General features: G+C 39.2%; 3 protein-coding genes across 3 annotated transcripts in view; all 3 read left to right on the forward strand.

Moving 5' to 3' along the window:
• Positions 1 to 17,933, forward strand: part of guca1ab.1 (guanylate cyclase activator 1Ab.1) — a gene marked incomplete at its 3' end in the record, with an annotated part of 35,418 nt that extends 17,485 nt beyond the window's left edge. Inside the window, 1 exon segment of the mRNA NM_200656.1 lies at positions 17,903 to 17,933.
• On the forward strand, positions 25 to 27,157 carry LOC100331050 (uncharacterized). The gene is made up of 6 exons (XM_087303330.1): positions 25 to 367; positions 7,970 to 8,635; positions 15,414 to 16,082; positions 20,319 to 20,939; positions 23,688 to 24,854; positions 25,536 to 27,157. The coding sequence occupies exons 1-6, from the start codon at positions 352 to 354 to the stop codon at positions 27,023 to 27,025; spliced, it is 4,629 nt and encodes a 1,542-aa protein (XP_087159456.1). The 5' UTR covers positions 25 to 351; the 3' UTR covers positions 27,026 to 27,157.
• LOC147838311 (uncharacterized) overlaps positions 3,991 to 27,157 on the forward strand; it is a 441,300-nt gene continuing 418,133 nt past the window's right edge. Inside the window, exon 1 of the mRNA XM_087303595.1 lies at positions 3,991 to 4,099. The gene's annotated coding sequence lies outside the window, so the exon portion shown is untranslated. The remainder of the gene's footprint in view (positions 4,100 to 27,157) is intronic.

The raw sequence follows: 27,157 nt of genomic DNA on the forward strand, positions 1-27,157 counted from the left end.
CGCTTAAACGCTTTGTTTTAAAATGATTTATTCACATTGAACAGTTTGACCAGCAGGTGGCAGCCGACAGCAGATACATGGTCTGATTTTCACATTGCTTTATGATTCAGGTAGGTCCTTGTTTGTTTGTTTTCTGATAACTTCCTTAATTAGACTATTGTAAACGTGTGCCAGCCAGCTGCTGCCCGTTTTTAACAAATACAAAACTTCAGTCAAAACTAAAATGTAGTTTTATACGTGCTGTACATTAAAATAAATCACTTTCTTTTTCTCCATCTTTGTGTGGACAAGTCAGAACTCGAATTTCACCATTGTTTCTTTCACTTTTGACTAGAGAGCTTTGCTGGTGAAATGGCGTCGAGTTCAGGTAAGAATCAAATGTGATTAACAAATATTTGCAACCAAATTCTTGTAGCTTATAAATTCAAGTGGGCTCTAACCAACTCTAGCAGTTCATTCTTTAAATTACAATTTATTTCCTGCATACAATAAAATGGACGTTAAAAAACGGAAAGTAGCCTAGGCTAACTTAAAAGCAAAGGTTTCCTGTAGGTCTGCTTTATGTTTATATTTACACACAACACTTCCAATATCTTGCATGTCTTCTGAGTTTCTCCTCATATGTGTCTGTGGATCTAAATTCTATATGATATTTTTCAGTGCACAAAAATTTCATTTGTAATGCTGAACAATGTGTTATTTTATGTGTGCTCATGTTTTTTTTTCTCTCAGGTAAACTTCATAGATATTATTATTAATTACCCAATATTTGTTGTTAAAGGGTCCATTAGTTTAGCAGATGTTGTTTATCTTTTTGTTTTGAAGCAAAAAAGGTCCAAACTTCTGTTTTTCATATGATTAAAAATAAGAATCAATGTTTTGATCATTAAAAAAGTAGCAGTAAAACTTGTGAAGTAAGCTATTCCATGGTTACCTTAAAACCATTTTCATTAGATTGCTTATAAGGTTTATGACAGTAAAAATAATCTTAAAGGGATAATTCACCCAACAATGTAAATTTACATGCTATTTACTCCGTCTCGTTTGGTCATAAACCTTTATGAGTTTCTTTCTTCTGTTAAACACAAATGAGGATATTTTGAAGAAGCACTGACTTCCATTGTGGGAAAAACAAATACAATTGTAGTCAATGGTGTTAGATCACACTCTCCATGCCAGATAAATAAGATCTAGCTCTGGACACCAGATCCTGCCTGGAAATGTGTTTCTCTGGGTATCTAGACAACAAGCCAGCACGGCGCCGCCCAAACCGGTTAACCGGTATTCAACTGAATAACAGTCTACTATTAATATGGGAGTTGACTGAGAAAACCAGAGAGGAGCTGAAGCATGAGACGAAGTAATGATGATAAAGAAAGAGCAGAGTTTATTTAATAATCCTAGTTAGTTATGATTCAATGCTCAGACTTTGACCAGGATAAATTCAACAGGTGTTATTAAACCACAAGCAACAGCAATGGACAATTACTACTGCACAACATTGTCCAGAGACAACACAGATCTTGAAATGGAGACATTCTCTTATCTCTTACTCATGAAAACGGGTGCCGCTTGAATCCACAGTCATCAGATTATAACAATATGGGAAAATAAGATGGTAATAAAGCAATACTATGACATTATATGAAAATAGTAATAATAAAATATAAAAACGTAATAAAATGACAGATAATAATCAAATTGTTCATAATAACTAGGCCCACACGGAATCTGCAAATTTTTAGCCCATCATTAATTCTGTTTATTTACTATTGTAAATGTGTGTACATCTATATTTATTCAGTTTTTAAATTAATTTCAGTAATATTATTTACTAATGTGAACGTTTATATGATTTATATACAATACAGTGTGTACAGTAATAATTTCTGTCTTTTAGTAGAGATATTATACGAGAGACTTGCTTTGTTTACCAAATAAAGTGGATCTAATTGGATTTGCGTTTTAAACATTAAATAAAAGTTTAAAAAGTTAAAAGTTTATTATTTTTTAGTTCATACATTAAGGTTTTAGTTACGATACTCCCAAATTCATTCTGCATAAATCTGCAGATTTTTAACAAAATTCTGTTCTGCAATACCACAAAATGCCCGCAGATTCAGTCTGGCCCTAGTCATGATCAATGAAATGATAATTATATAAATGACTAATGATCATATGAATAAATAAATTAATATAAACAAATGAAAATAAAACACAACGCAAACGAGTGGCTGCTTTCTTGTAACAACACACACGTAGGTTTGCTACAAGGATTCTCAGATCCCTAGTTAGAATCTTCAGTGGTTGCAGGTTTTCAGCAGTTTTCAAAATATCTTCTTTTGTGTTCAACAGAAAAAGCTTTGAAACAAGTGGAGTTACAGTTACAGCCTGAGCTAGCCTTTTAAGTTCTGAACATATTTACACCCCATTCACACGGGGCTTCAGCGTCAACGCTTGACTGAAGGCGTGTCTGAAGTTGGGGCTGAAGCGATCGTCATAGCAGCGCCAGCCACTGAAATTCAGTCAGCAAAAGGCCACTGTCTGGCTGGTGTATTTGCATACAGTGATCTGATTGGCTGACGCTTCCGTCGGCGCTTGAAAAGTTGAGCTAGTCCCAACTTCTGCAGCGAGCAACGCCTCTGAAGCGGCGCCGACGGATCCACAATGCAGTTCGGCAACGCCTGACGTCACCCATTCAAAGTGAATGGGAAGCGTTGACGCTGACGCCCCGTGTGAATGGGGCGTTACTGTGTTTGACTGCTAGATGGATATACAGTATGACCATTTCATTTCGCTTATTATGCATTGAAGCTGATGCTCATATAGACAGTGGCTTAATTAGATTTCCCCATCAAAATAGCATAAACTCTCTTAACTAATGCATGTACCTAGCGCATGTAAATTGTGTGCCTAAGCAAAAATTGTGTGCAACTCCCTAAACGCCACTTCAGATGCCTATAAATGATGCCAGCCAGGGCTTAATTTGTGCTGAAACATGCTGGATGCAGCTCCGCATTTTACCGATCCCCCTTCTTAACCACTCTCCTCCCCCGTTCGCTATTTACTTTCACTTTCTTCCGCGACTCCCCAACTCTACACTATGGTTCGCGATACCTCGCCCCACTCTCTACTTTTGTGCGTGGCACCTCTCCATCCTCGGGTAACATGCTGGATCCGTAACCCCGATCTGTTACAGGACCTCCCAATTCACAAATTAAGCACTGATCCCAGGTGAGGAGGAGAAGGTCACACATTTGTGAAAAGTTATACAAATCTGTAGACTTTATGATCACAGAAACTTGCTTCCCATTGTTAGTGCCAGATGAGCTAAAATAATATATGTATATGCTTTTTTAAAAGAGTGATCTGCACTCGGTGGCTCATTGGTTAGCACCGTGGCCTCAAAGCAAGAAGGTCGCTGGTTCGAGCTTTGTTTTTGTGTGGAGTTTGCATGTTCTCCCCGTGTTGGTGTGGGTTTCCTCAGGGTGCTCCGGTTTCCCCCACAGTCCAAACACATGCGCTATAGGGGAACTGATCAACTTAATTGTCCATAGTGTGTGTGTGTGTGAAAGTGAGTGTGGAGGAGGGTTTCCCAGTACTGGGTTGCAGCTGGAAGGGCATCCGCTGTATAAAGCCTATGCTAGAATAGTTGGCGATTCATTCCACTGTGGTGACCTCGGAAATTGACCCAAAAAAATGGATGAATGATCTGCACTCATTTAAATATTTTAATTTTAATTTCTCCTCATCCACCAGCAGTGTGCAGCATCCACCTGGATGACGCGACGGCAGCCATTTTGCACCAGACCGCACACCACACACCAGCTGATTGGTGGAGAGGAGACAGAGTGATGAAGCCAATCATGATATGGGGAGGGTTAGGAGGCCATGATGGACAGAGGCCAGTGGGTAGATTTGGCCAGGATGCCGGGGTTAAACCCCTACTCTTTTTGAAGGACATCCTGGGATATTTAACGACCACAGAGAGTCCCCGTCACTATACTGGGGCATTAGGACCCACACAGACCGCAGGTTGAGCGCCCCCTGCTGGCCTCACTAACAACACTTCCGGCAGCAACCTAGCTTTCCCATTGTTGTTGAGCGCGTACCAGTGTTGTGCAAGTTACTTCCAAACTGTAATACATTACAGATTATTACTGTTATTTAAATGTAATCCCTTACCTTACAATATTACTGTCTCAGAATTGTAATATGTTACATTAGTCTTATATTACTTTTTAGTTACTTTCACCAAAATAACTACAGAATTAGAACTTAACATTATAAAATTCTATAATGTTCTATAATGAGCATTTTACATCCAGTAGAAAGTGATTTGATGCAGCAGAATGACTGTGACCTCTCCAGGCTACTAACAATATAGTATATAATTGGCAATGTGAAGGCTCAAGACAATGCAAGAAAGGATGACAGCCAGAATTACAAATGATCTGTTAAAAGTATGGTAGAGGTAAAGTGATTATCTGGCAATATCTGTGAATGGCTTGTCTATATTCATTTTAGACACAACAGGCCGATATGTAAACTCCAATGCCATGACAAAATGATGATTTTGTTTCTTTTCTTATTGCCATTATTGTATTTACTTTACATTCAAGTGGTTTACAACACAAAACCGTCCTGCACAAAGTGAGCATGATGAACAGTTTTCTCAGTATAATGTTTGTGCACCGATCTCCTGTTTGTGGACAAAACTGCTTGCGAGCTCTCACATACGCTGCTCGCGCACTAATTCCATCCTGATCTCACGAGAAAACGTAAGTATTTTACGTTTTGCCAGTTTAGTGGCTAATTCGTACGAATTCGTACGAGTTCAGTCGTACGAAATGGTACGATTTCAAAAAGGAGGCGTGGCACCTGACCCCACCCCTAACCCCAACCGTCATTGGGGGATAAGCAAATCGTACTAAATTGTACGAATTAGATCGTACGAATTCATACGAATTAGCCACTAAATGAAAAAGTTACGAATTGCCGTGAGATTGTGTTGCTAATTCTCACGATCTCTCAATATGCACTGCTCACGCACAAGTTTTCTTGCTCTCAGTACACTGCTCTCTCAGTGAGATTATATGCAAACTCACAATTTGTGTCTTGTGTTCCCTCTTCCTTTCAAGCTTTTTAATATGAATTATATTAGTACACTATTTATTAACAATAACCAAAATACTAAAATAGACTTATAATTTTTAATCTAATGAACCATAACATTGTTGGCTGTATGTTATATGATGAGATATTTCAAATAAAAAAAGCATTTAGACAAAAATAAAAACTAACGCAAGCAGAAATGTAACTAATAGAAACACTTGATAAGGTATTATAGCCTACTGTACTGTTCACTCTTCAAATAAATCTCATTATCAATCACATTTTTTATGGCAACTAAAATAAAGTGAACTAGTGTCTGTTGTCTTCTACATTGTTGATGAGATTGTGGAGGACATTTTCCCTGCCATCATCTTCATTTTGAGAAGAAGCTGTTCCACAAGGCCCCTGAACACACATATTGTCATTAAGTATTGTAATTACTTTGTTGTGGTAATACTATAGTTGCTATGGTAACACAAGTAGTGTAATATAAACAAATGATCCAGTGCTGTAGTTTTTTTACAATATGGGGTATATTGTACTACAATTCACCACACTTTACTGTAGTAAAACTACACTTTATATTTAATTTTATGAGTTCACTATTCAACACCGCTCTTGAGTACGCGCGCGACAACACAGCTGATCAGTACGCGCGCGATAACACCGCTCTTCAGTACGCGCCAGTGTTGGGAGTAATGCGTTACAAACAGGGGCGGACTGGCCATCTGGCAATTCTGGCAAATGCCAGAAGGGCCGGACCATTTTTTAAATGTGGGCCGGTCAGCTATTTTTTTTAATTTTTTTTTATTTTTTCATATGCATTGTTTTTTTAAATGTAGGTTTTATATATAGCTTTTATTTCGTGCGAGGTGTGAATATTATAAAGATGATGGTGATAATAGTAAGAATAATAGTAAATGTTAAGCATTGGCCCAATCAGCAACAACCGGCTGGTTTCGAGATGGGCCGACCGAATCTGAGGTTACGCAGACATAATTAAAATTTGGCAAGAATGTCAAACAAACAGTGAGTGCAACACAAGCTAATTGTCAGAGATGGACCTTAAAAAGGGAAAGGCAGTCAAGTCAGACATTGCCAATTACATAAAATTAACTGAACTAGTCTCGAAAGGGGGCAGTGCAGTGGCGCAGTAGGTAGTGCTGTCGTCTCAGCAAGAAAGTCACTGGTTTGAGCCTCATCTGAGTCAGTTGGTGTTTCTGTGTGGAGTTTGCATGTTCGCGTGGGTTTCCTTCTGGTTTCCTTCACAAGTCCAAACACATGCTATAGGTGAATTGGGTAGGCCAATTGGGAATTGGGTAACCCAGTAATGGGTTGCAGCTTTGAGGGCATCTGCTGTATAAAACATATGCAGGATAAGTTGGCAATTCCCAGATTAATAAAGGGACTAAGCCGAAAAGAAAATGAATGACATGATTGCATATATAAATGGGTTGTTGTTGTTTCAGTCACATACATTAAATGTTTAAATATCTCTTTAATAGGTACTCCTTATATAACTTTGTGGTAATGTGGGCTGGTGTGGTAATGTGGGCTGGTGTGGCTACAATGCCAGGGCTGATTTTTAGTCCCAGTCCGCCGCTGGTTACAAAAGTAATGTATTACAGTAATGTATTACATTTTCCTGTAACGCAGTAGTGTAAGGCATTACTAATACATTTTCAGTAATATTTTACTCGGTACATGTTCAGTAACGCGTGCGTTACAACACACTTTTCGGCCGCAAGACATTAACAAATAAAAATACTGCAGTTCTATTTCCTGTTCGTGCAGGGGGTTGTCGCGCGCGTACTCAAGAGCGGTGTTGTCGCGCGCCTACTGAAGGGCAGGACCGAGGGTGTGCCGCGTCGCGGGGGCACTTTTGATCATTTTGGAAGGGCACTTTCTATCCAAGACTAAAAAGGGCATGTGCACTGCACAGGTTGAGCCCTATGTGTGCACGTGCCTGTACATGCTATATCAGAGTGAATATTCAGAGTAACTGTGAACAGTATAGGAAGGCTGTTCAAATTGTTCAAAATGTGAATATAAAAGCAACTTCAGCTCAATAAAGCAGGTTAGGTGGAATAGCGCTATTTACTGATGTTTTGTTGTTAAACTAAATATAAATCTACATTATAGATGCTGTCAAAGGACCTTATGAAACTGAAAATCACATCAATCTTTCACTGGGAGATTTCAGGGGCTGAACAACACGTCTGTGCATAGAAGTCATTCATAACAACACAATCTAACATCAGCTTAGCCTGACTAAAATAGTTTTAAAACAGAACATGACCTGTCTAACAGTAATACTTCAGCCATGGTGTCGTCCTTCCTCCAGTGTGCTAAAGTAACTCCAATATTGATTCAGGTTTTAAAAGTTTCAATTCTGCTTTTGATTTCTCCCGGTCTGTCTCGTGACCGGCAGATGACAGATGCGCAGAAGTCGGAATCTACATTTGCTGACAGACAGACTGACCTTCCTATCGGAATTAAGGGAGATGACGGTCTGACAATATTTAATTGGATGAACATTTTTTAGTTTTACGCTTTACCCAGAATATAAAAATACATATAAGCACATTTAGATCATTTACTGTCATCATTACTATTAGACTGTGAAGAGACTTTCAACCAGCACAACAACACAAGCTTCTGAAGACAATCACCTACTGCACCTTTAATCTAAGAGCTAAATGATAATCAGTTGATTTGACTATGTTCACTTTAACACTAATTTGGCTACACAGAAGTAGGTTACTTGGTTATTATTATTGGTTATTGGTTGCTAGGTCTATGAAAAGACACCATAAAACATGCTTTACCAATGTGTGTGTGTGCTGTTTTTCAGTGAGTGATCTGAGGATTGTTCTGATAGGCAAGAATGTATCAGAAAACAGCCGAGTGGAAAACTTCATCAAAAGTAATGCAGTGTCTGACAGCGGAGCTTCATCTCATGTCCAGCAGACCAGATTCAGTGGACAGAAGAGAAACATCAGAGTCTTCCACTTGGCAAACCTGTATCCTAATCTCACAGAGCATCAGGTCAAACAGGAAGTGAATGTGTGTGTGTCTGAGTGTGCTCCAGGCCCTCATCTGTTCATACTCGTACTCCAGTATAAAGACTTCAGTGATCAGGACAGAGACAGAGTGAAATATATACTGAGTCTCTTCAGTCAGAAGGCCATCAAACACACTATAGTGCTGACCACTGATGAAGAGCCACGCACAGCCAAAATACCATATAAGATTAATATCTTATGGAATAACATTATTAATGGTTTAATTAGGGAGTGTGGAGGACATCTTAAGTTTGATGAGAAAAACCCAGCATGTCGCTCTGACTTAATCAGAAGGATAGACAAGATCCTCAAGGAAGGACATGAAGAGGTTATCATTTGTGACTTGTACAGAGATGTAGGTGATGGAACAGCTGTAGATGGAGACCCAGAAATGTCAGATCAAAAACGGACTGGAACACTCTATGAGAGCACACAAACATCAGGTGATGGAGGAGGTGAGACAATGTTATTTCGATATTGTTTTCAATGACTATTATCATGTGATGCTAATTTTGTTGTTCTTTAATAGTTAAAGTAGTAACTTTAATAGTTAAATAGTAACTGTGAATTAAATGAAGTGCACTGCTGTGATATTTTATCTGTATAAGTATCTGTTTTTAATTTTATACATAAATTAAGTAATCTGTTTTAGTATGGTTGAAAAAAAATTATCAAAAGGTTTTGAAAAAAAACCTGCATTGCATTTTCTTATCCAAATTTTAACATTCCCTTGGGAAACTTTGCATTCTCTCACAAAGAAAAAATATTTGCATTGCAGATGCTTGAAATAACAAACCTGTTGTGTCCGGTAGTGTTGTGCGATGGGGAAAAGAGGAGCTGTGGATCCAAATGCAGCATTTAGAGATTTATTATACAGTCCATAAAAAAAAAAAATCAATGAAAAGTAAGGGTAACACTCGGACATCACAGGGTAACACAAAGAACTATTGTGTAGGCTAACACAGTAGGGCATATATGGAGTGGGAAACAATTGGTTCGTGGTGGCCATACTTGACACTCTAGCAGCAATCATACTTAAGACTCTGGTGGTGGCCACATATAGTACTCTGTTGGCAACCATACTTGGGGCTCTAGTGGTGGCCATATCTGGAACTCTGACAGCGACCATGCTTTGGACTCTGATGGGGTGTGGCATAAAGTAATAAACAAAGAAACAGACAGAGTTATATAGTCTCCCACCAAACATGCTCCCAAAGAAACATCATACAATTGAGGAGGGAGGTCCATGCAGTGGTGGCAGGCCTGCGGTGTACAGCTGAGGAGGCCCTGGCTGATCAGACAGTCTGATGGTTCAAATCAAATGGCCCTAGGACTCAGCTGGTAGCCATACTTGGGACTTTGACACCAGCCATACTTGACACTCTGGCGGCAACCATACCTGGAACTCTGGTGGCGATACTTGGGACTCTTGCGGCGGCCATACTTGGGACTTTGACTGTAGCTATACTTGGGACTCTGATGGCAGCCATACTTGGGACTCTTGAAACGGCCGTACATGGGACCCTGGCAGTGACCATATTTGGGACTCTGGGAGCAGTTATACTCTGAACTCTGGCGTCGGCCATACTTGGGACTTAAGGCTCGTACACACTGGAACGCTTTTCGTTTGCTTTTATCGTCAGTGTTTTTCGAGATGTTTTTCTGGATTCAAACCCAAGCGTAACACGGCTTGTAACACAGAAGAAGACTACAGAAAGTTGACATGCTTGTTGTTAAACTTACTGGCGATTCAAACACGCATAGATGGTTCAAGCAGCAGCTCCAGCTCTAGTGATGAAGAAATGATTACTGTTCAGCAGAGCAACAAGCAGCTCCACGTTCATATTGCCTCAGGGCATCTTCCTCAATGTGCGCTCGCATTGACAGTTTTGCGCTTGAGCGCCTCCAACTGCTGTTTACTGTAACTTCAGCAGCTCCGTGCACGAGAACAAAAGTGCCAATCTAATTGGAGAAGAAGGTTTTATTTAATCACAAGGTCTAAACGTCGACGGAAACTTAGGACTCTGGCGGAGGCCATACTTGGGACTTTGGTGGTAGTGACATCTTGTAGTTCAGGTGATGGTAGACCTTCTTTCAGCTCAGTTGAGAGCCATTCTTAATTCTTGGGAACATAGATCATGACAGGGAGATATTCAGTTAGCCATCTTATAAACATACTGTAGACTGTAGGGTATTGCAAATATCTTTGTTAGAGAATGCAAAAGTTTTGCGAACGAGCACAAAGTTGCTCAGGTAAACTCAAAAGGTTTGGTTTTTTCCCCACTATCTTGTATGTCCATCAAAGGGCTCCATACTCTTCAATTAAATAAATAAACATAAATAAACTACATGACCAGTGGTGTAGTCCTAAAAAAAGGTGCTGTACTACTGCACCCAAACCAAAGTAGGTAAATAAACAACAAAAGTTAATGTTTCTTTGATTCATTAGCTATATATATATATATATATATATATATATATATATATATATATATATATATATATATATATATATATATATATTAGCGCTGTCAAAATTAACGCATGCGATTAATTTTAAATAATTAACGTGTTAAAAAAATTAACGGAATTAACGCAGTTGCAGGTCTTTTTTACTTCCTGTTGTAGTGGACGTGTGTTCAACATGCAATAAATGTGGATAAGACTTAGGAAGCACTTTTTGAAGGCAAGTTCCAGTATAAAACAATTAGTCGCATCACAGGTTATCCAGAGTTTCATGCAATTTCGGGTGTTTCATTTTTAACTTTCGACATCTGTTGTTAGTTGATACCGCATGGCGAACAGAAAGAAAATCCTCCGCATTTCGTGACTCGGTGTTCCTGTAAGGTAATAAAATCACTGCTTAGGCTACTCGGTAGAATTTTAATAAGAGTATTATCTTAATCATATTAAAATCGGAGTATTGGTGTCTTATGTGAATGTACTCAGAACGTCTGGTGAAGTCGCGAGCTGTCAAAGACAGGGCATTACTCTGCCTTTCAGCATGAGCCCTCCAAGTTCGGCGTGTTTTCTCATTAAACACAATGAAAGCGTGTGCTTCGCGTTGTTGTGTCAGAATCCTTGTGAAATACAGTAATACTTCAGGACGCTTAGTTTAAGCAAATTTGATGAACGTGATCATGCGTGTTGAATCTGAGGGGAGTCGCTCCACTATGGAAGGTCGTTGGGGCCAAAACGTCTGCAGCGCGTTGTGTGTGTGTGTGTCAGGCCCGTTGAGGGGTGTCAGGGGTGGAGTGAGCGACGTATCTGAGTAGGGGCGAGAGGGGTGTGCAATGTATTTAACGACCGGTTTGCAAGAAATTATCCTTCATTTGCGGGCATTTGGGACCTTAAAAAGGTGCGATTAATTAGTTAATTTTTTTAATTGATTGACAGCACTAATATATATACATAATTTAACATCAGTTACCTGCAACTATTAACTTCCACGAAAGGAAAAACAAATACTATGTCAATGTAAGTCAATGGTTACAGGTTTCCAGCTTTCTACAAAATATCTTCTTTTGTGTCCAACAGAAGCACAAACTGGTTTGGAACAAGTTAAGGTTGAAAAAAAATTTTTGGGAAGAATATCCACTTAAAAAGCTCCTCTCTGAAAGCAAATGTAATGAGTTTGCTCATTTCTTCCCTGATAAGATTAATAATATCAGAAAGGCAATCAGCTCATCCAATCAGTCAAGTTGTGTCGATATCAAACAAGCTCAACCACAACTTGAGAAGTCAGACATTATGTCTGATTTCATGGCAATTAACGGTAAAATCTTAGAAGAGACTGTGCAAGTTATGAAAACATCAACCTGCAGTCTTGACACGCTCCCCACATCATTCTTCAAAACGGAGTTTACCTGTTTAGAAATGGATCTTCTAAAAGTGGTAAATGCTTCACTTCTCTCAGGGATTTTTCCAAACTCACTTAAAACTGCAGTTGTTAAACCCCTCTTGAAGAAGAGCTACCTGGATAACACCCTATTGAGCAATTACAGGCCAATCTCAAATCTCCCTTTCATTGGCAAAATCATTGAAAAAGTTGTTTTCAACCAGGTTAACAAGTTCTTAAACTTCAAGGGGTGTTTAGACCATTTTCAATCTGGTTTCAGAGCACATCACAGTACAGAGAGCGCTCTTATAAAGATAATCAATGATATACGCCTAAATACAGATTCAGGTAAAATAACAGTGCTGGTATTGTTGGATCTCAGTGCTGCATTTGACACTGTCGATCACAGCATACTTCTGGAAAGGCTGGAAAACTGGGTTGGGCTGTCTGGCACGGTCCTCAAATGGTTTAGATCTTACCTAGAAGGTAGAGGTTACCATGTCAGTATAGGTGACCATAGGTCGAGGTGGACACCCATGACGTGTGGAGTCCCACAAGGCTCGATTCTGGCACCTCTCCTGTTCAACCTTTACATGCTCCCTCTGAGCCAAATAATGAGAAAGAATCAAATCTCCTACCACAGCTATGCTGAGGACACTCAGATCTACCTAGCCTTACAGCCTAATGACTACAGCCCCATTGACACCCTCTGCCAATGCATTGATGAAATGAGCAATTGGATGTGCCAAAACTTTCTTCAGTTAAACAAAGAGAAAACTGAAATGATTGTGTTTGGAAACAAAGATGAGGTTCTCAAGGTGAATGCGTACCTTGGCACTAAAGGTCAAACGACAAAAAATAAGGTCAAGAATCTTGGTGTGACTCTTGAGTCAGATCTGAGTTTCAACAGTCATGTCAAAGCAGTCAGTAAATCAGCATACTATCATCTCAGAAACATTGCAGGAATCAGATGCTTTGTTTCCAGTGAAGACTTAGAGAAACTTGTTGATGCTTTTATCAGCAGCAGGGTGAATTACTGTAATGGACTCCTCACTGGCCTTCCCAAAAACACAGTCAGACAGTTACAGCTCATCCAGAACACTGCAGCCAGAATTCTGACCAGAACCAGGAAGTCAGAGCACATCACACCTGTCCTCAGGTCTCTACACTGGCTGCCAGTTACATCCAGAATAGATTTTAAAGTATTATTACTGGTCTATAAATCACTAAATGGCCTAGGACCTAAATACATCACAGATATGCTCACTGAATACAAACCCAACAGATCACTCAGATCTTTAGGATCATATAAACTAGAAGTTCCATAAGTTCAGTCAAAGCAGGGTGAATCAGCTTTTAGCCACTAACAGCGCCCCCTGCTGCTGGAATCAGCTTCCAGAAATGATCAGATGTGCTCCAACATTAGGCACATTCACATCAAGACTGAAAACACATCTGTTTAGCTGTGCCTTTACTGAATGAGCACTGTGCTGCGTCCAACAGATCACACTATCATGTTTTTCTCTTCTTCTTCATTCTTTTATATCACATTTGACCTGTTTTTATGTTTTGTTTTGTTTTTACGCATTTTTATTATTATTTGTTTTTATTTTTATTTTACTTGTTTCTTTTATTATTGTTTATGTAAAGCACTTTGAATTGCCATTGTGTATGAAATGTGCTATATAAATAAACTTGCCTTGCCTTGCCTAAAAAGAAAAAACAAAACAAATTTGTTCGTTTTATTGGGAGATGCTAATAATCTAATCCTATTCAATCATTTATGTTTAGCTAATAGAGCCCCCAGCAGACCCAGAGATTGGCTGGATATATAACGATGTGGTAACTGATGTATATAACTATTTAACTCTACAATAAATCATGTTTCAAGACAGCTATAGCAAGTACTGTGCGTTGGTAACATAAACTGTAAATTTAAAATAAAATCAGGAAAATGTGGTTTATTTCATCATTTTAATATTGAAACTTACATTCTTTACTGGCTTATTACTTTACATTTAACAGGTTCCTTTAAACATCAATCTGCCATTATGTTTGATTGTCACATTTGTGCATGCTTGTTTTAAACCATGGTATTAGGAGTCTGTCTTCTGCAGTCGCTATACTAGTAGTTTCTCTTTTAAATTGAACATTGTTACGCATTTAAGTAAGAATTTTAAATAATGCACTTAAAAATGTGACTAATATGGTAGGGTTGTATACTAAACTAGCAGTATTCCACTGTATTTTAGACAGGCAAAGCCATTTAAGTTCTGAATGAGCCAAATAGGTTCAGCATACCTGTTTACTGTAGTACAAATACATAATTTGAAAAACATAATTTTTTCGATTTATTAAATAAATAAAACGGCTACTTTATGAATTCAAAATGGCCTAAATATAAACATATAAATATGTACAGGCTGTTTTACATATTTCACTATCATAATATAAGTCATAATAGAAAAAATAATACAATACAACACGTGATGTTTTACTCTGATATGCAGTTAAAATGAGAACATTCACTGAGCGGTTCTGTCACTGTTTAATCCTGTGCATGAATGTATGCTATAGTTAATGCCACATGCACTGTAATGTGCTTTATTTTCATTGTTAATTTTGAAATAAACATAGCAAGATAAGAGTTAAGAGCTGCATTCTGCATTTTCACTGGAGGAAACAGTAGATGGGGAAACCCGAATGCTCCTCCATGACCTATTGGGGGTACAAGTGATGCAAGTGTTTCTGTATATGCAGATATTATAACAATCTTTTGATAAACACACACCTTGTGCTCTCGCACTGCACAGATGTGGTTTGCTGATTAAATGTAAAACTAGCTGAAAACGGAGCGGCGGAAGTCTTTTAAAATTAAGTTAAAGGGGACTGAGGCGATATAGTACAGTTCATGAGCTAATTGCAAAATTTTTAGGCAAGCAGAACAGAAATATAGGAGGGCTAAAGTGACGCCCATGCTGTTTCATAATTTTACCTGAGCGTTTTAGCGATACATGATTATTTAGTTGACTTGTGGTCTTTGAAAAATTTTCTCACAGCTGCTGCGCTCGTCAGGGGGCGTAGAATGGCGCAATTTATACAAAATGCACCAATTTTAACAAATTAAGATGAGAGTTAAAAAAAAAACATTTGGTAAACAATTAAAGGAGATGCAAATAGGTGTAAATTAGGGAAGTCTAATCGGCTAAACGAGAATACCAAGGGTATACACAATTATTGATCCTCAGAAGTTGTAATACCCAAACAGCTCATGGAAAAAAGTAGTCATACGGAGTATATGTGCGTATAGCAAGGACTACACCACTGAACAAGACATTTTATGAAGTCTACTTTTGAACTAAACTAATTCTTCTGTCTTTAAATATTGTTTTCAGTGACTTCTTCTGGAAAAGCCAAGCTGAACTTTGTTCTGTGTGGAAATAATTCAGCACTCAAGAGCCAAGCGTCTAAAGTGTTAAGAGGGACACTTAATAACCCAAAGAATATAACAGGGAATATTCTCCAGAAAGACAGAGGTAAAGAGTGTGTGAAGAAGGATGGAAAGATGGATGGGCGGGAGATCAGTGTAGTGGAGCTTCCAGCACTGACTCAACTCTCAGAAGAGGAAGTGATGCAGGAGACGCTCAACTGTCTATATCTCTGTAATCCTGGAGTTGATCTGTTCCTCCTCATCACTACTGTCACTCCACTCACTAAAAAAGACAGAGCAGAAATGGAGAAGATCCACAGAATATTCTGTTCGAAAGAGCACTTTGTAGTGCTTTTCATTATTGAACACACTGTCAACCAAAGTCCATCAGAGTTTCAGTTATCAGAAGAATCTCAGAGTGTTGTGAGTGACTACGGGTGCTGGTATAAAGTGATGGGGTTAAAAGACCACAGAAACACTGAACTGATCTCAGAGCTGCTACATTATACAGACAACATGAATACAGAACCATTTACACTTCAGATGTTTATGAGAGCCAGACGTGAACTAGAGGAGAAACTGAGTGAGAGAGAGAATGAAATCAGAGAGTTACAGCAGAAGATCAAGAAACTGGGTAAGTGTGATCATTTATTCATCTAAATAAATAGCATTCATTTCAGTAGAGTAATATGTACACACAAGCTATTTCAAGGTAATGTATAGACTTAAAATATTACCTCAAACTGTTAAATTGTTTGCACTTAAAGGGACTTAAAGGTGCAGTTAGGTGATCTGCTAAAATGCTAACCGCCCAGCATATTATCTTTGGACGGCGGGGAGGGACTGTGATTCAAATCCACGCCTCCTGAAATCGCGAACGCGCACTGCTACATGACTGCAGACAGACAACCCACTAGATCATGTAATTCGCCAGTTCGAAATGTAACAATTAATGTTTTGCCGGAGGCGTGCAGCAATTACACTCATTACTAAGCCACACTTACATGCTATTGCAGAGCGAATATTCAGAGTAACTGTGAACAGTATAGGAAGGCTGTTATTGTTCAAAATGTGAATATGAAAGCAACTTCAGCTCAGTACAGCAGGTTAGGCGGAATAGCGCTATTTACTGGTGTTTTGTTGTTAAACTAAATATAAATCTACATTATCGACGCTGTTAAAGAACCTTATGAAACTGAAAATAATCACATCAATCTTTCACCGGGAGATTTCAGTGGCTGAACAACACGTCTGTGCATAGAAGTCATTCATAACAACACAATCTAACATCAGCTTAGCCTGACTAAGGCTGCTTTCACACCTGTGAATGGATTCAGTTGTTCTGAAACAGAGATTAAAATTGTTACAGTGTTGCTCTTTGCTCTTGGAGCGGTTCGCTTTCACACTGCAAAGTTTCTAATCGGACCAAAAGAGCTAAAACAAGTCACGTGTGAGTAAACTCTCCTCACATTGGTCAGAGGGTCAGGGTTTATTTTGCAGCGTCCCGCTCAGCTGTCAGGAGAGGTGGTGGTTTGGTGGTGATTGACAGGGTGACGTGTCTGAGGAGAGATGCGGTGGGGAGGGGTGAGAAGGGTGCGCGACGATGCCTATTTGAGGACCGGGAGGGAGACGCAAGATTACCGGGAGATCATCACTCGTTTGCGGGCATCCAGAGACTCGTGAAACTTCCCGCCATACTCATAATTCTCTCTTCATATAGCCGTAAGCCTATTAAATATCCATAAAACACTGTGATATAACCGCGCTCGGATCAGATCGCTTTCTCACTGCAATCGATCCGCTCCAGGGTTTGTTTCAATCGAGCCGAAACCACCTCATTCAAGCGATCTCGGAGCGACTACTTTGGCGCGGAACAGAGCGCGATTGCCCTGTTCACATATGCCAAACGAACCGCGCTAACTGGGCAAACGAGACACGTTCCCAAACAAAAGTGTAGGTGTGAAAGCACCCTAAAATAGTTTTAAAACAGAACATGACCTGTCTAACAGTGATACTTCAGCCATAGTGTCGTCCTTCCTCCAGCGTGCTAAAGTAACTCCAATATTGATTCAGGTTTTTAAAAGTTTCAATTCTGCTTTTGATTTCTCCCGGTCTGTCTCGTGACCGTCAGATGACAGATGCGCAGAAGTCCGAATCTACATTTGCTGACAGACAGACTGACCTTCCTATCGGAATTAAGGGAGATGACGGTCTGACAATATTTAATTGGATGAACATTTTTTAGTTTTATGCTTTACCCAGAATATAAAAATACAAATAAACACATTTAGATCATTTACTGTAATCAATACTATTAGACTGTGAAGAGACTTTCAACCAGCACAACAAAACATGCTTCTGAAGACAATCACCTACTGCACCTTTAAAGCATTTAGTTCACATAACAATGTTAATTCTGTTATTAATTACTCACTGCATGTTAGCACAAACACTTGGGACCTTCATTCACTATCAGAAACAAATTGAAATATTTTGGATGAATTGCAAGAGCTTTCTGGCCTTACATAGGCAGAAAATGTCACAAGAAGTTTATAGTTTAAAAACGTTTTAAAACATTTAGAAACAATCACTGTGTCTTTTGTGATTCAATTATAATGTTATTAAGCTATGAGAACACTTTAGTTCGTACAAAAATGAAGCTGTTTTATAGTTTCTTAGTTAATAACTTCATTGTCAGCTCAGGGTGCACATTCATAAGAGCACTGTGCTGCATTCTATATACATGTTGACCATCTGATGTAAACCCAGGGTGTTCCCACGCTTTTTTTAAAAAAAGAAGTCCTCATCATACAGTCATTATTTCTGCATGTCTTAAGTGATGTACAGTAGAAATTCAAGATCAATATTTAGAACATCAAAATCAGCAAAGGGAAATGTTTCCTTCTAATGCCCGGGAGAAGAAAATGGATGTCCCAAGGCCATGGAAAGGCCAGTAAGGGGGTCTATAGATCTGCCTCATGGTTGGTCACTGCTGTACCAGGGCCACAAAGATTCATTCAACATTTGTCACCAGAGCTAAACCTCCTGGTTAACTACAAAACAAATATTTAACTATAATACAGATGCTCTCAATTTCTCTTGCAAAGGATTTTCCTGTCTAATACCACAGAATAGGGCGGCTCAACTATGCCTTTCATGCAAGAACAGAAGATAACTAAAACCCATAAACTCTTACCAAACATTACAAATGCAAACATCTCTAGCTACCGTTGATCTGTGGTGATTATGTAATCAGTGGGTGTGTTCAGTAACTCTGCCTTCTTTGACCTGCCATTAGTTTGCCCCGATTCGTTTCTCATTCCACAGCAGTTAGACAGGAGAACAACATCAACATCACGACGCTAGTCACATGAATACACTGCATGGAGTAGCAGAGCTGAACAAATGCTATTGGCACCTGTGACTATAGTCTCAAATTTGAACTACAAGAGTCTGCAACAGCAGATTGGCATCCCGAATCATCACTCTAGTGACAAACAGACCACCAGCAAACCCACATGATAACTTAGCTCTATAGAGAATTCCCCACAACCAACGCCTCCAGCTTCATGCCTTAACTGGTGCATGGGATATAAAATGTTATGTAACCCTGTCTAGGAAACAATAGAAGGGTTAAACTGATAGTTGTTGGTTCACCTCGTTAGGTCACTGTTAGAACAGTCAATAAAGCCTTGTTTCTATTTAAAAAAGGTTGGCCTGTGTACATTAATTAATTTACTGCCTTAAACTAATGTAGATCTTGTACCTGGTACCTTTCTGGACTTTTAAATCTTGCTGCTGTCTGAGAAGGATCAGAAAGCTCTTCTTTGTTTAATTTATTCATTTATATAGCACATTAAGGTTGCTTTCACACCTGTGAATGGATTCAGTTGTTCGGAAACAGAGATTATAATTGTTACAGTGTTGCTCTTTGCTCTTGGAGCGGTTCGCTTTCACACTGCAAAGTTTCTAATCGGACCAAAAGAGCTAAAACAAGTCACGTGTGAGTAAACTCTCCTCTCATTGGTCAGAGTGTCAGGGTTTATTTTGCAGCGTCCCGCTCATCTGTCAGGAGAGGTGGTGGTTTGGTGGTGATTGACAGGGTGCGCGTGTGACGTGTCTGAGGAGAGATGCGGTGGGGAGGGGTGAGAAGGGTGCGCGACGATGCCTATTTGAGGACCGGGAGGGAGACGCGAGATTACCGGGAGATCATCACTCATTTGCAGGCATCCAGAGACTCGCGAAACTTCCCGCCCTACTCATAATTCTCTCCTCATATAGCCGTAAGCCTATTACATATCCATAAAACAGTGTGATTTAACCGCGCTCGGATCAGATCGCTTTCTCACTACAATCAATCCGCTCCAGGGTTTGTTTCAATCGAGCCGAGACCACCTCATTCAAGCGATCTCGGAGCGATTACTTTGGCGCGGAACAGAGCGCGATTACCCTGTTCACATATGCCAAACGAACCGCGCTAACTGGGCAAACGAGACACGTTCCGAAACAAAAGTGTAGGTGTGAAAGCACTCTAAAACAACAGAGCAATGAACAAAAAATTTGTTCACTACTAAACATAGACAGACACTAAAACAAAGAGAAAGTAAAAGAGACATCAAAAGTTCAATATAGCTGAAGACTTAAAACCCTAAAGCCTTTTAAAAGAGATAAAAGGTGGGCCTTTATGAGTCTTTTAACAGCATTACGGAAAACATTTCCTGTGTGAACGGCACATCCATAAACACTTACCAAAACTGAAACATAACAATTTTATAGGACATTCGTGAATAATTCTAATATAATTCAAACGCACAATTTAACAATTATTTACACTGACTGTCATTGTTTAACCAGGTTATTTCTCTTGCAGAGAGTGTGAAGCTAAACCTGGTGCTGTGTGGAAGTAACAGATTAAAATCCTCCATGTCAGAGCTGTTCATGAGTGAGAGCCGGAGAGGATCTGTGGTCAGTTCAGAGTTCACAAGGAGAGACCTGGATCTTGATGGTCGTCTGATCAGTCTGATGGAGTTTCCAGCTCTCATTAATCTCTCAGAGGAGGAAGTGATCCGTCAGACGCTCCGCTGTGTGTCTCTCTGCCATCCTGGAGTTCATCTGTTCATCCTCATCATTCCTGATGAATCACCTCTTAATAATGAAGACAGAGCAGAAATGGAGAAGATCCAGAAGATATTCAGCTTTAAAACCAACAAAAGTATTATGACACTCATAAAGCAGGTATCAGAGTTTCATACAGCAAAACTCAGTGAAGAAACACAGGCTGTCATTGAGAGACTTGGGGGACGACATCATTGCATTGGCCCAAACACACCAGTGTCCACATTGATGGAGAAGATTGAGCAAATAATGAAAGAAAACAAAGGAGAGGTTTTCTCCACAGAGACATTTCTGGAGCCGCAGATGGAAAAACTGCTTAAATTTGATGAAATGAAGAGAAAAATCCACAAGTTAGAGACATTGTTTCAGTCACAAGGTAATAATTATTCACGTTATTCTACAGTATTCTCTGGCCACATAGGTGATTCACAGTAGTCTTTATAACACTTCAGTGCTTTAAAGAGCTAATAGTTAAGCAAATTCTACTGCATCAGTAACATTCCTACTGCATGGAATTTGTTGTTATTTACACATTAAAATTAAGAACAAATCCTTCCAAAACATAACAAACATTGCAATCATTAATCGTTTAAATGAAACAACAACAAAAAATTGTTACGCTGTTGTAATTTTAATTTCATTACCTAATTAAAGGCTCCCAATTGCTTTTCTTTCAAAATAAAAGTGTGAAAATTTAAATGGTGCTCACCATAGAGTCAAATGGGTCCTATGAGTAGAAACTGAACCAACCCATCCCTACCTATGTGAATCTAATATGTTGGGTCTGGGAGGAGCTTATTGTGTTTATAGATATTGTTCTCAGTGTCATAACTGTGGAACAAGAGACTCTAGGGCTCTGACCAACTATGTACTCTGGTACCTGTTACTTGATGGCAGGTCTAAGATGAACCTCCATATATTTATGATCCTTCAGTTTGAACTATGCTGACTGTAATTTCCAATGTGTCAAAAGAATCGTAACAATCTATTAGTACCTGAGACTAGTCAGAAATGTTACTAGTGCACTGGACGGTGATGAATCTCTACCCACTTTGAGGTACGTTAGTTCGTGCAGCTAAAAGACAGAGTTTGGGATTTTGTTCATTTGCAGTTCCAGTCAGAATAAACACACAGCTATCCCTTGTCGCATGCTTTATAGATAGACTGAGTTGAATGAAGACATATGTTTCTAGAGTGCAAATATTGGAGAGCATGAGTTTTGTAAGACCCAGCCTTGATTACTGCGTTTCTGTCTCCTCTCACACTGTTTCCACTCCTGCCTTGTGCAGGCAGCATCAGTAAATAACACCACTGTCTCAGGAATAGGCTGCAGCAGTAAACAAAACCCTTATATCATCTCAATAGCCATAACTTTAAGGGGATATTCGTATTCACTTCTCATATCCAAAAGGCTTTTTCTGAATAATCTTGCAGTAAAATGAGCCATCAGTGACTCCTCCTGAGTCCATTATGGTCCAAAAGCCTTCAGACTTCACTCCTTTTTCCCTTATAGTCTGGAAGCCTTCAGGGACCTCTTCTGAATCTGTTCTGGTTCAGGAGTCTCTAGAGTCCACTCCTGAGTCGGTTCTGGTCCTGTAGCCTTCAGAGTCCACTCCTAAATCTGTTGTAGGTAGGTAACCTACAGAGCCTACTCCAGGGTCTACTCCCGTCTAGGGAGACTGTTTCAGTTTGAGGAGCCTTTAGGGGTCCACTTCTGAGTCTGTTTAATATCAAAAGTCATCAGAGCGCACTCCTGAGTCTGTTCTGATTAGAGAGTCTTTAGAGTCCACACCTAAGTGTCTTCTGGTTTAGAAGTCTTTAGAGTCCTCTTCTAAGTCTGTACTAGTTTAGGAGTCTTCAGAGTCCAATTCTCAGTCCATTCTAGTCCGGAAGCCCTCAGAGTCCATTCCAGTGGGTCTTCTGGGTCAGGAGTCTCTAGAGTCCACTTTTGATTCTATTCTGAATCAGGAGTCTTCACAGTCCACCACTGAGCCCATTCTTGTTGAGTCTGTTCTGGTTGGGTGCCTTCAGAGTTTACCCCTGAATCTGTTCTGTTTTTGGAGGCTTCAGAGTCAACTCCTGTTTTTTTTTTTTGTTTTTTGTTTTTTGGTTCAGGAGTCTCTAGAGTCCACCTTTGAGTCTGTTCTGATTCATGAGTCTTCATAGTCCACTTTTGGGTTCATTTTAGTTAGGGTGCCTTTAGAATAAACCAGAGTACATTTTGGCTGAGTTCTGGTTCCAAAGCCTTCAGATTCTACTCTTGAGATTGTCCTTGTTGGGGATCCTTCCGAGTCAACTTCTGGGTCTGTTCTGGTCCTGTAACCCTCAGAGTCCACTCTGAAGTTTGTTCTAGTTCGAAAGCCTTTAGAGTTCACTTCTAAATCCGTTCTAGTTAAGTATTCTTCAGAGTCCACTCCATGGTCCCTTCTAGTCCGGAAGCATTCAGTCCACTCCTGAGGATTTTATGGTTCAGGAGTCTCTCTCAGGAGACTTCAGAATTCATTCCTTAGTCCCTTCTAGTCCAGAAGCCTTCAGAGTCTATTCCTGAGAAGACTCTGGTTCAGGAGTTGGTTCAGGAGTTCTGGTTGGGTGCCTTCAGATTCTACTCCTGAGCCTGTTCTGGTCCTGAAGCATTCAGCGTCCACTCCTAAGTTTGTTCTATTCTAAAAGACTTCAGTGTCCACTCTTAAATCTGTTCTAGGTAAGAAACCTTCAGAGTCCACTCCTGGGTCTACTCCTGTGTAGGAGCCTTCAGGGTCCACTTCTGAGTTTGTTCAGAACCAGGAGCCGTCAGAGTCAAACATAAAAAAATAAATAAATAAAAACAGAATGGGACCTCTGATTGAGCTTTTACGTACAAGTACTAAGTTTGGTAAGAAATATGTAATTATAACTAGGAGTTATGACCATTGTGGTAGCAGTGGTTGATCCCACTTTTTTTTTTAAATCATCCTTTTGTGGTGTAAATGAAATGAAATATTAAAGTTTGTCATTCAGTTCAACTAAATTAGTTTACTTGTCTCCTTGAAACATTTGCAGTAATGTAGTTGGATCTGACAACATAAAAACAGTTAAAAGCTCATATTTAATTGTATTGTACTGTTTTTTTAATTTTCACTTCTAGATTCAAGTGAAAGTGAAGATGACCTGAGGATTGTTCTTCTGGGTAAAACTGGAGTTGGGAAGAGTGCAACTGGAAACACCATCTTAGGGAGAAAATTATTTAAATCAGACATCTCTCAAAGCTCTGTTACTAATGTGTGCCAGAAACAAACAGCTGAACTCTATGGCCGACACATCACTGTGATCGACACTCCAGGACTGTTTGACACTAAACTCAGTAATGAAGAAATCAAGAGAGAAATCAGCAACTGCATCTCCATGATCCTGCCTGGACCTCACGTGTTTCTGCTGCTGATTTCACTGGGAAGATTCACTCAAGAAGAGGAAAAATCTGTGAAGCTCATTCAAGAGACATTTGGTGACAACTCATTAATATTCACCATTGTGCTGTTCACCAGAGGAGACGATTTAGATAATAAAGACATTAAACATTATCTAAGTAGTCCTGGATCGACTTTAATGAAGCTAATTGAGGCATGTGGAAACAGATACCACGTCTTTAATAACAAGTCTGGAGACCGAACACAAGTGTCTGAACTACTGGAGAAGATCAACAACATGGTGAAGGCAAATGGAGGGAGTTACTACTCTTGTAAGAGGTTCAGAGACATTGAGAGAGATCGACAAAACAAAGAAAGGAAGATGCTTTTGATGAAACATGAAGAAGAAAAAGAAACGATGAAGAAAATAATGAAGGAAGAACAGCAAAGGAGTAAGAGAAGTGTGGATGAATTTAGGGATAGAGTAGAACGATATAAAACAGAGATCAAAGAAAAAGTGGAACAAGAGAGAAGCTTGCGAGATGAGATGATGCAAGAACGAGAAAAATGGAAAAGAGAGATAGAAAAGGAAAGACAAAAAAGAAATGAAGCGGATGAGATGAGAAGAAAGATAGAACAGGAGATGTGGGATAAATATAGTAAAAGTCTGAAGGAGAAAGATGAACTTCAGTTGAAATATGAAGACGTGAAAGGAAGAATTACAGTGATGAAAAGAGACATACAAGACATAGAGGATAGTGAGAAAAAGATTCAAGAGGAGATGAAGACAGATAGAGATGACTGGGAGCGACAGAAACAACTGGAAATACAAAGAGAAGAAGAGGAAAAAGAAACAAGAAAAAATAACGAACATGACAACGAAATTCCAGAGGATCAGGGTACAAGTGGTAAGTCTAAAATAATTAACTAATTTAATTATTAGTTAATTATTAGTCCTGCTCAGACTACTCACAGAAATCATACAAAGACTTATAAAACATTCAATATCTAGGTAGGTTTAAAATAAAAAATAAAAACAATATATTTTTTTCAGAATGAATAATCTAAACAATTTTTTCAGTTCTGAGAAGGATTAGCATTCAGTTTCACAGATTTTTTTGCAAGTCTTGATTTTCTCTAACACAGTGGTTCTTAAACTTTTTTCATCAAGTACCACCTCAGAAAAAAATTGTCTCTCCACGTACCACCAAAATGAGCAGTATTGAAATACAGTAGCAAAGTAGGCCCAGTAAAGCAGCTACAACTCTGCAAGGTAAAAAAAATTGTGGCAGATTACCTCAGAAATATAGGCTATACTGTATGTCATATATGGCATATTATATACATCATTTTTGATACATTTTGAAATGTGTATAGCATGTACATGACATATTTAATTCCCCCGCGTACCACTAGAAGGAAGCCTGCGTACCACTAGTGGTACACGTACCACAGTTTGAGAACCACTGCTCTAACAGCTTGTCTCATACAGTTCAGTGATCTCTTTCATGCTAAATAGCACTAAGAGTGATTCACAAATCATAATCATGCATAAAATCGAAATAAATTGTCATTTTTCGTTTTTTCAGATAGTGAAGCTTCAGATCTAGAGTGTTTGAGAATCGTGCTCTTTGGTAAGAAAGGAACAGGAAAATCTGCCACAGGAAACACTATTCTCGGAAATGAAGAGTTTAGCACTGCAGCCGGTTCGCAATTGATGACCAAAAATTGTCAGAAGGGAGTTGGAGAAGCTGAAGGTAAAAGAGTATCCATTGTTGATACTCCAGGACTCTTGGACACAACATTGTCAACTGACGAAGTGGTAGAAGGAATAATGGAAAGTGTTTCACTGTCAGCTCCTGGACCTCATGTGTTCATCATTGTGTTGAGTTTGGAGAAAATCACCCAGGAGGAGAAAGACCTTTTAGATTTGATAACGAAGATGTTTGGGCCAGAAGCAGCAAAGTTCAGCATTGTTCTCTTCACTAAAGCAGATACTCTGAAAAACCAAACAATAGCACAATATGTGGAGAAAAGCAAATATTCGAAGACCCTCAAGAGTCTGATCAGTGCGTGTGGAGACAGATTCCTGGCCTTTAACAACGCAGAAACACAAGATCAGACACAAGTTACTGAGCTGTTCAATATGATAGAAGAAATGATGCAATCAAATCAGGCTGAACACTTCACTAATGAGATGTTTGAGAAGATAAAGATCAGTATTAATAAAAGGGAAGAACTAGAAGAGAATAAAAGAAAAAATCAAGCTCAAGTTGAAGAGTTACAAGCCAAATACGAGCTGGAAATCAGAAACAAGAGGAGGAGACTGGAGGAGAAGAAGCGAAAGACAGAAAAAGAACGAGTGAAGTTGGAGAATAAATACATTATAAGAGCAGAAACACTGATGAGACAGTTTGAGGAGAAAGAGAAATCAGATCTGGAGAAACAGAAGGAGGAGGCTCAGAAACAGGCAGATCTGGAGAAACAGATGACAGAGGAATATAATCTGAGGATAGAGGAGATTGAAGATCAGAGAAAGGAGTACGAAAAACAGCAAGAAGAAAGAAAAGATCAACAGAGAGGTGAGATGTACGAACAAGATCAAGAACAGACGAAACATGAAGAACACATAGAAGAAGAAGAGGAAACAAAAATGGCAGAATTTGAAGAAAAGAAATCTGAAATAAAACAACGTTACGAGCAGATGCTGAAGGAGAGAAAAGAGGAGTATGACATAAGAAAACAGGAGGATGAGGAGAGACAAAAGCAGAAGAGGAAGAGATGGGAGAAAATGGTAAAAGATCTCAAACGAGACCAAGAAGAGGAGATCAAGAGAAGAGACAAAATGGAGAAAGAAAAATTACAAAGAGAAGAAGAAGAGTGTGAGGAAATGATATTGACAAATCAAGCAGAGATACAGAGGATAAAAGATGAACATCAAAACAAAGCCAGGGAGGAAAAACAAGAGCTGCAAGATTTTGAAGAGGAAAAGCAGATGCATATTGAGGAGTTCAGGATGAAGGCTAAAGAAGAACTGAATAAACTAAAAAAGGGAAAATCATCTTGCTATGTCATGTAAAACAATTCAAATGACACTTATCAGCCAGCCCTCCGGGATCTTCTGTATTTCATTTGGCTGAAAATCCTTTCAAAAGTTCACACTTAGATATTACTTGATAATATTAGCAGTTTTGGTATGCTGTGCTGGGAA

The sequence above is a fragment of the Danio rerio genome, chromosome 22, assembly GCF_052040795.2.
Source record: "Danio rerio strain M-AB ecotype USA chromosome 22, GRCz13ab, whole genome shotgun sequence".
In the NCBI taxonomy this organism is placed as follows: Eukaryota; Metazoa; Chordata; class Actinopteri; order Cypriniformes; family Danionidae; genus Danio; species Danio rerio.

Excerpts from the sequence above, each read along its gene's own strand:
- LOC100331050 (XM_087303330.1), top strand. Across the intron at positions 8,636-15,413 it reads AACATCAGGTGATGGAGGAG|TGACTTCTTCTGGAAAAGCC; the intron begins GTGAGACAATGT and ends TATTGTTTTCAG. Across the intron at positions 24,855-25,535 it reads AGAGGATCAGGGTACAAGTG|ATAGTGAAGCTTCAGATCTA; the intron begins GTAAGTCTAAAA and ends TCGTTTTTTCAG.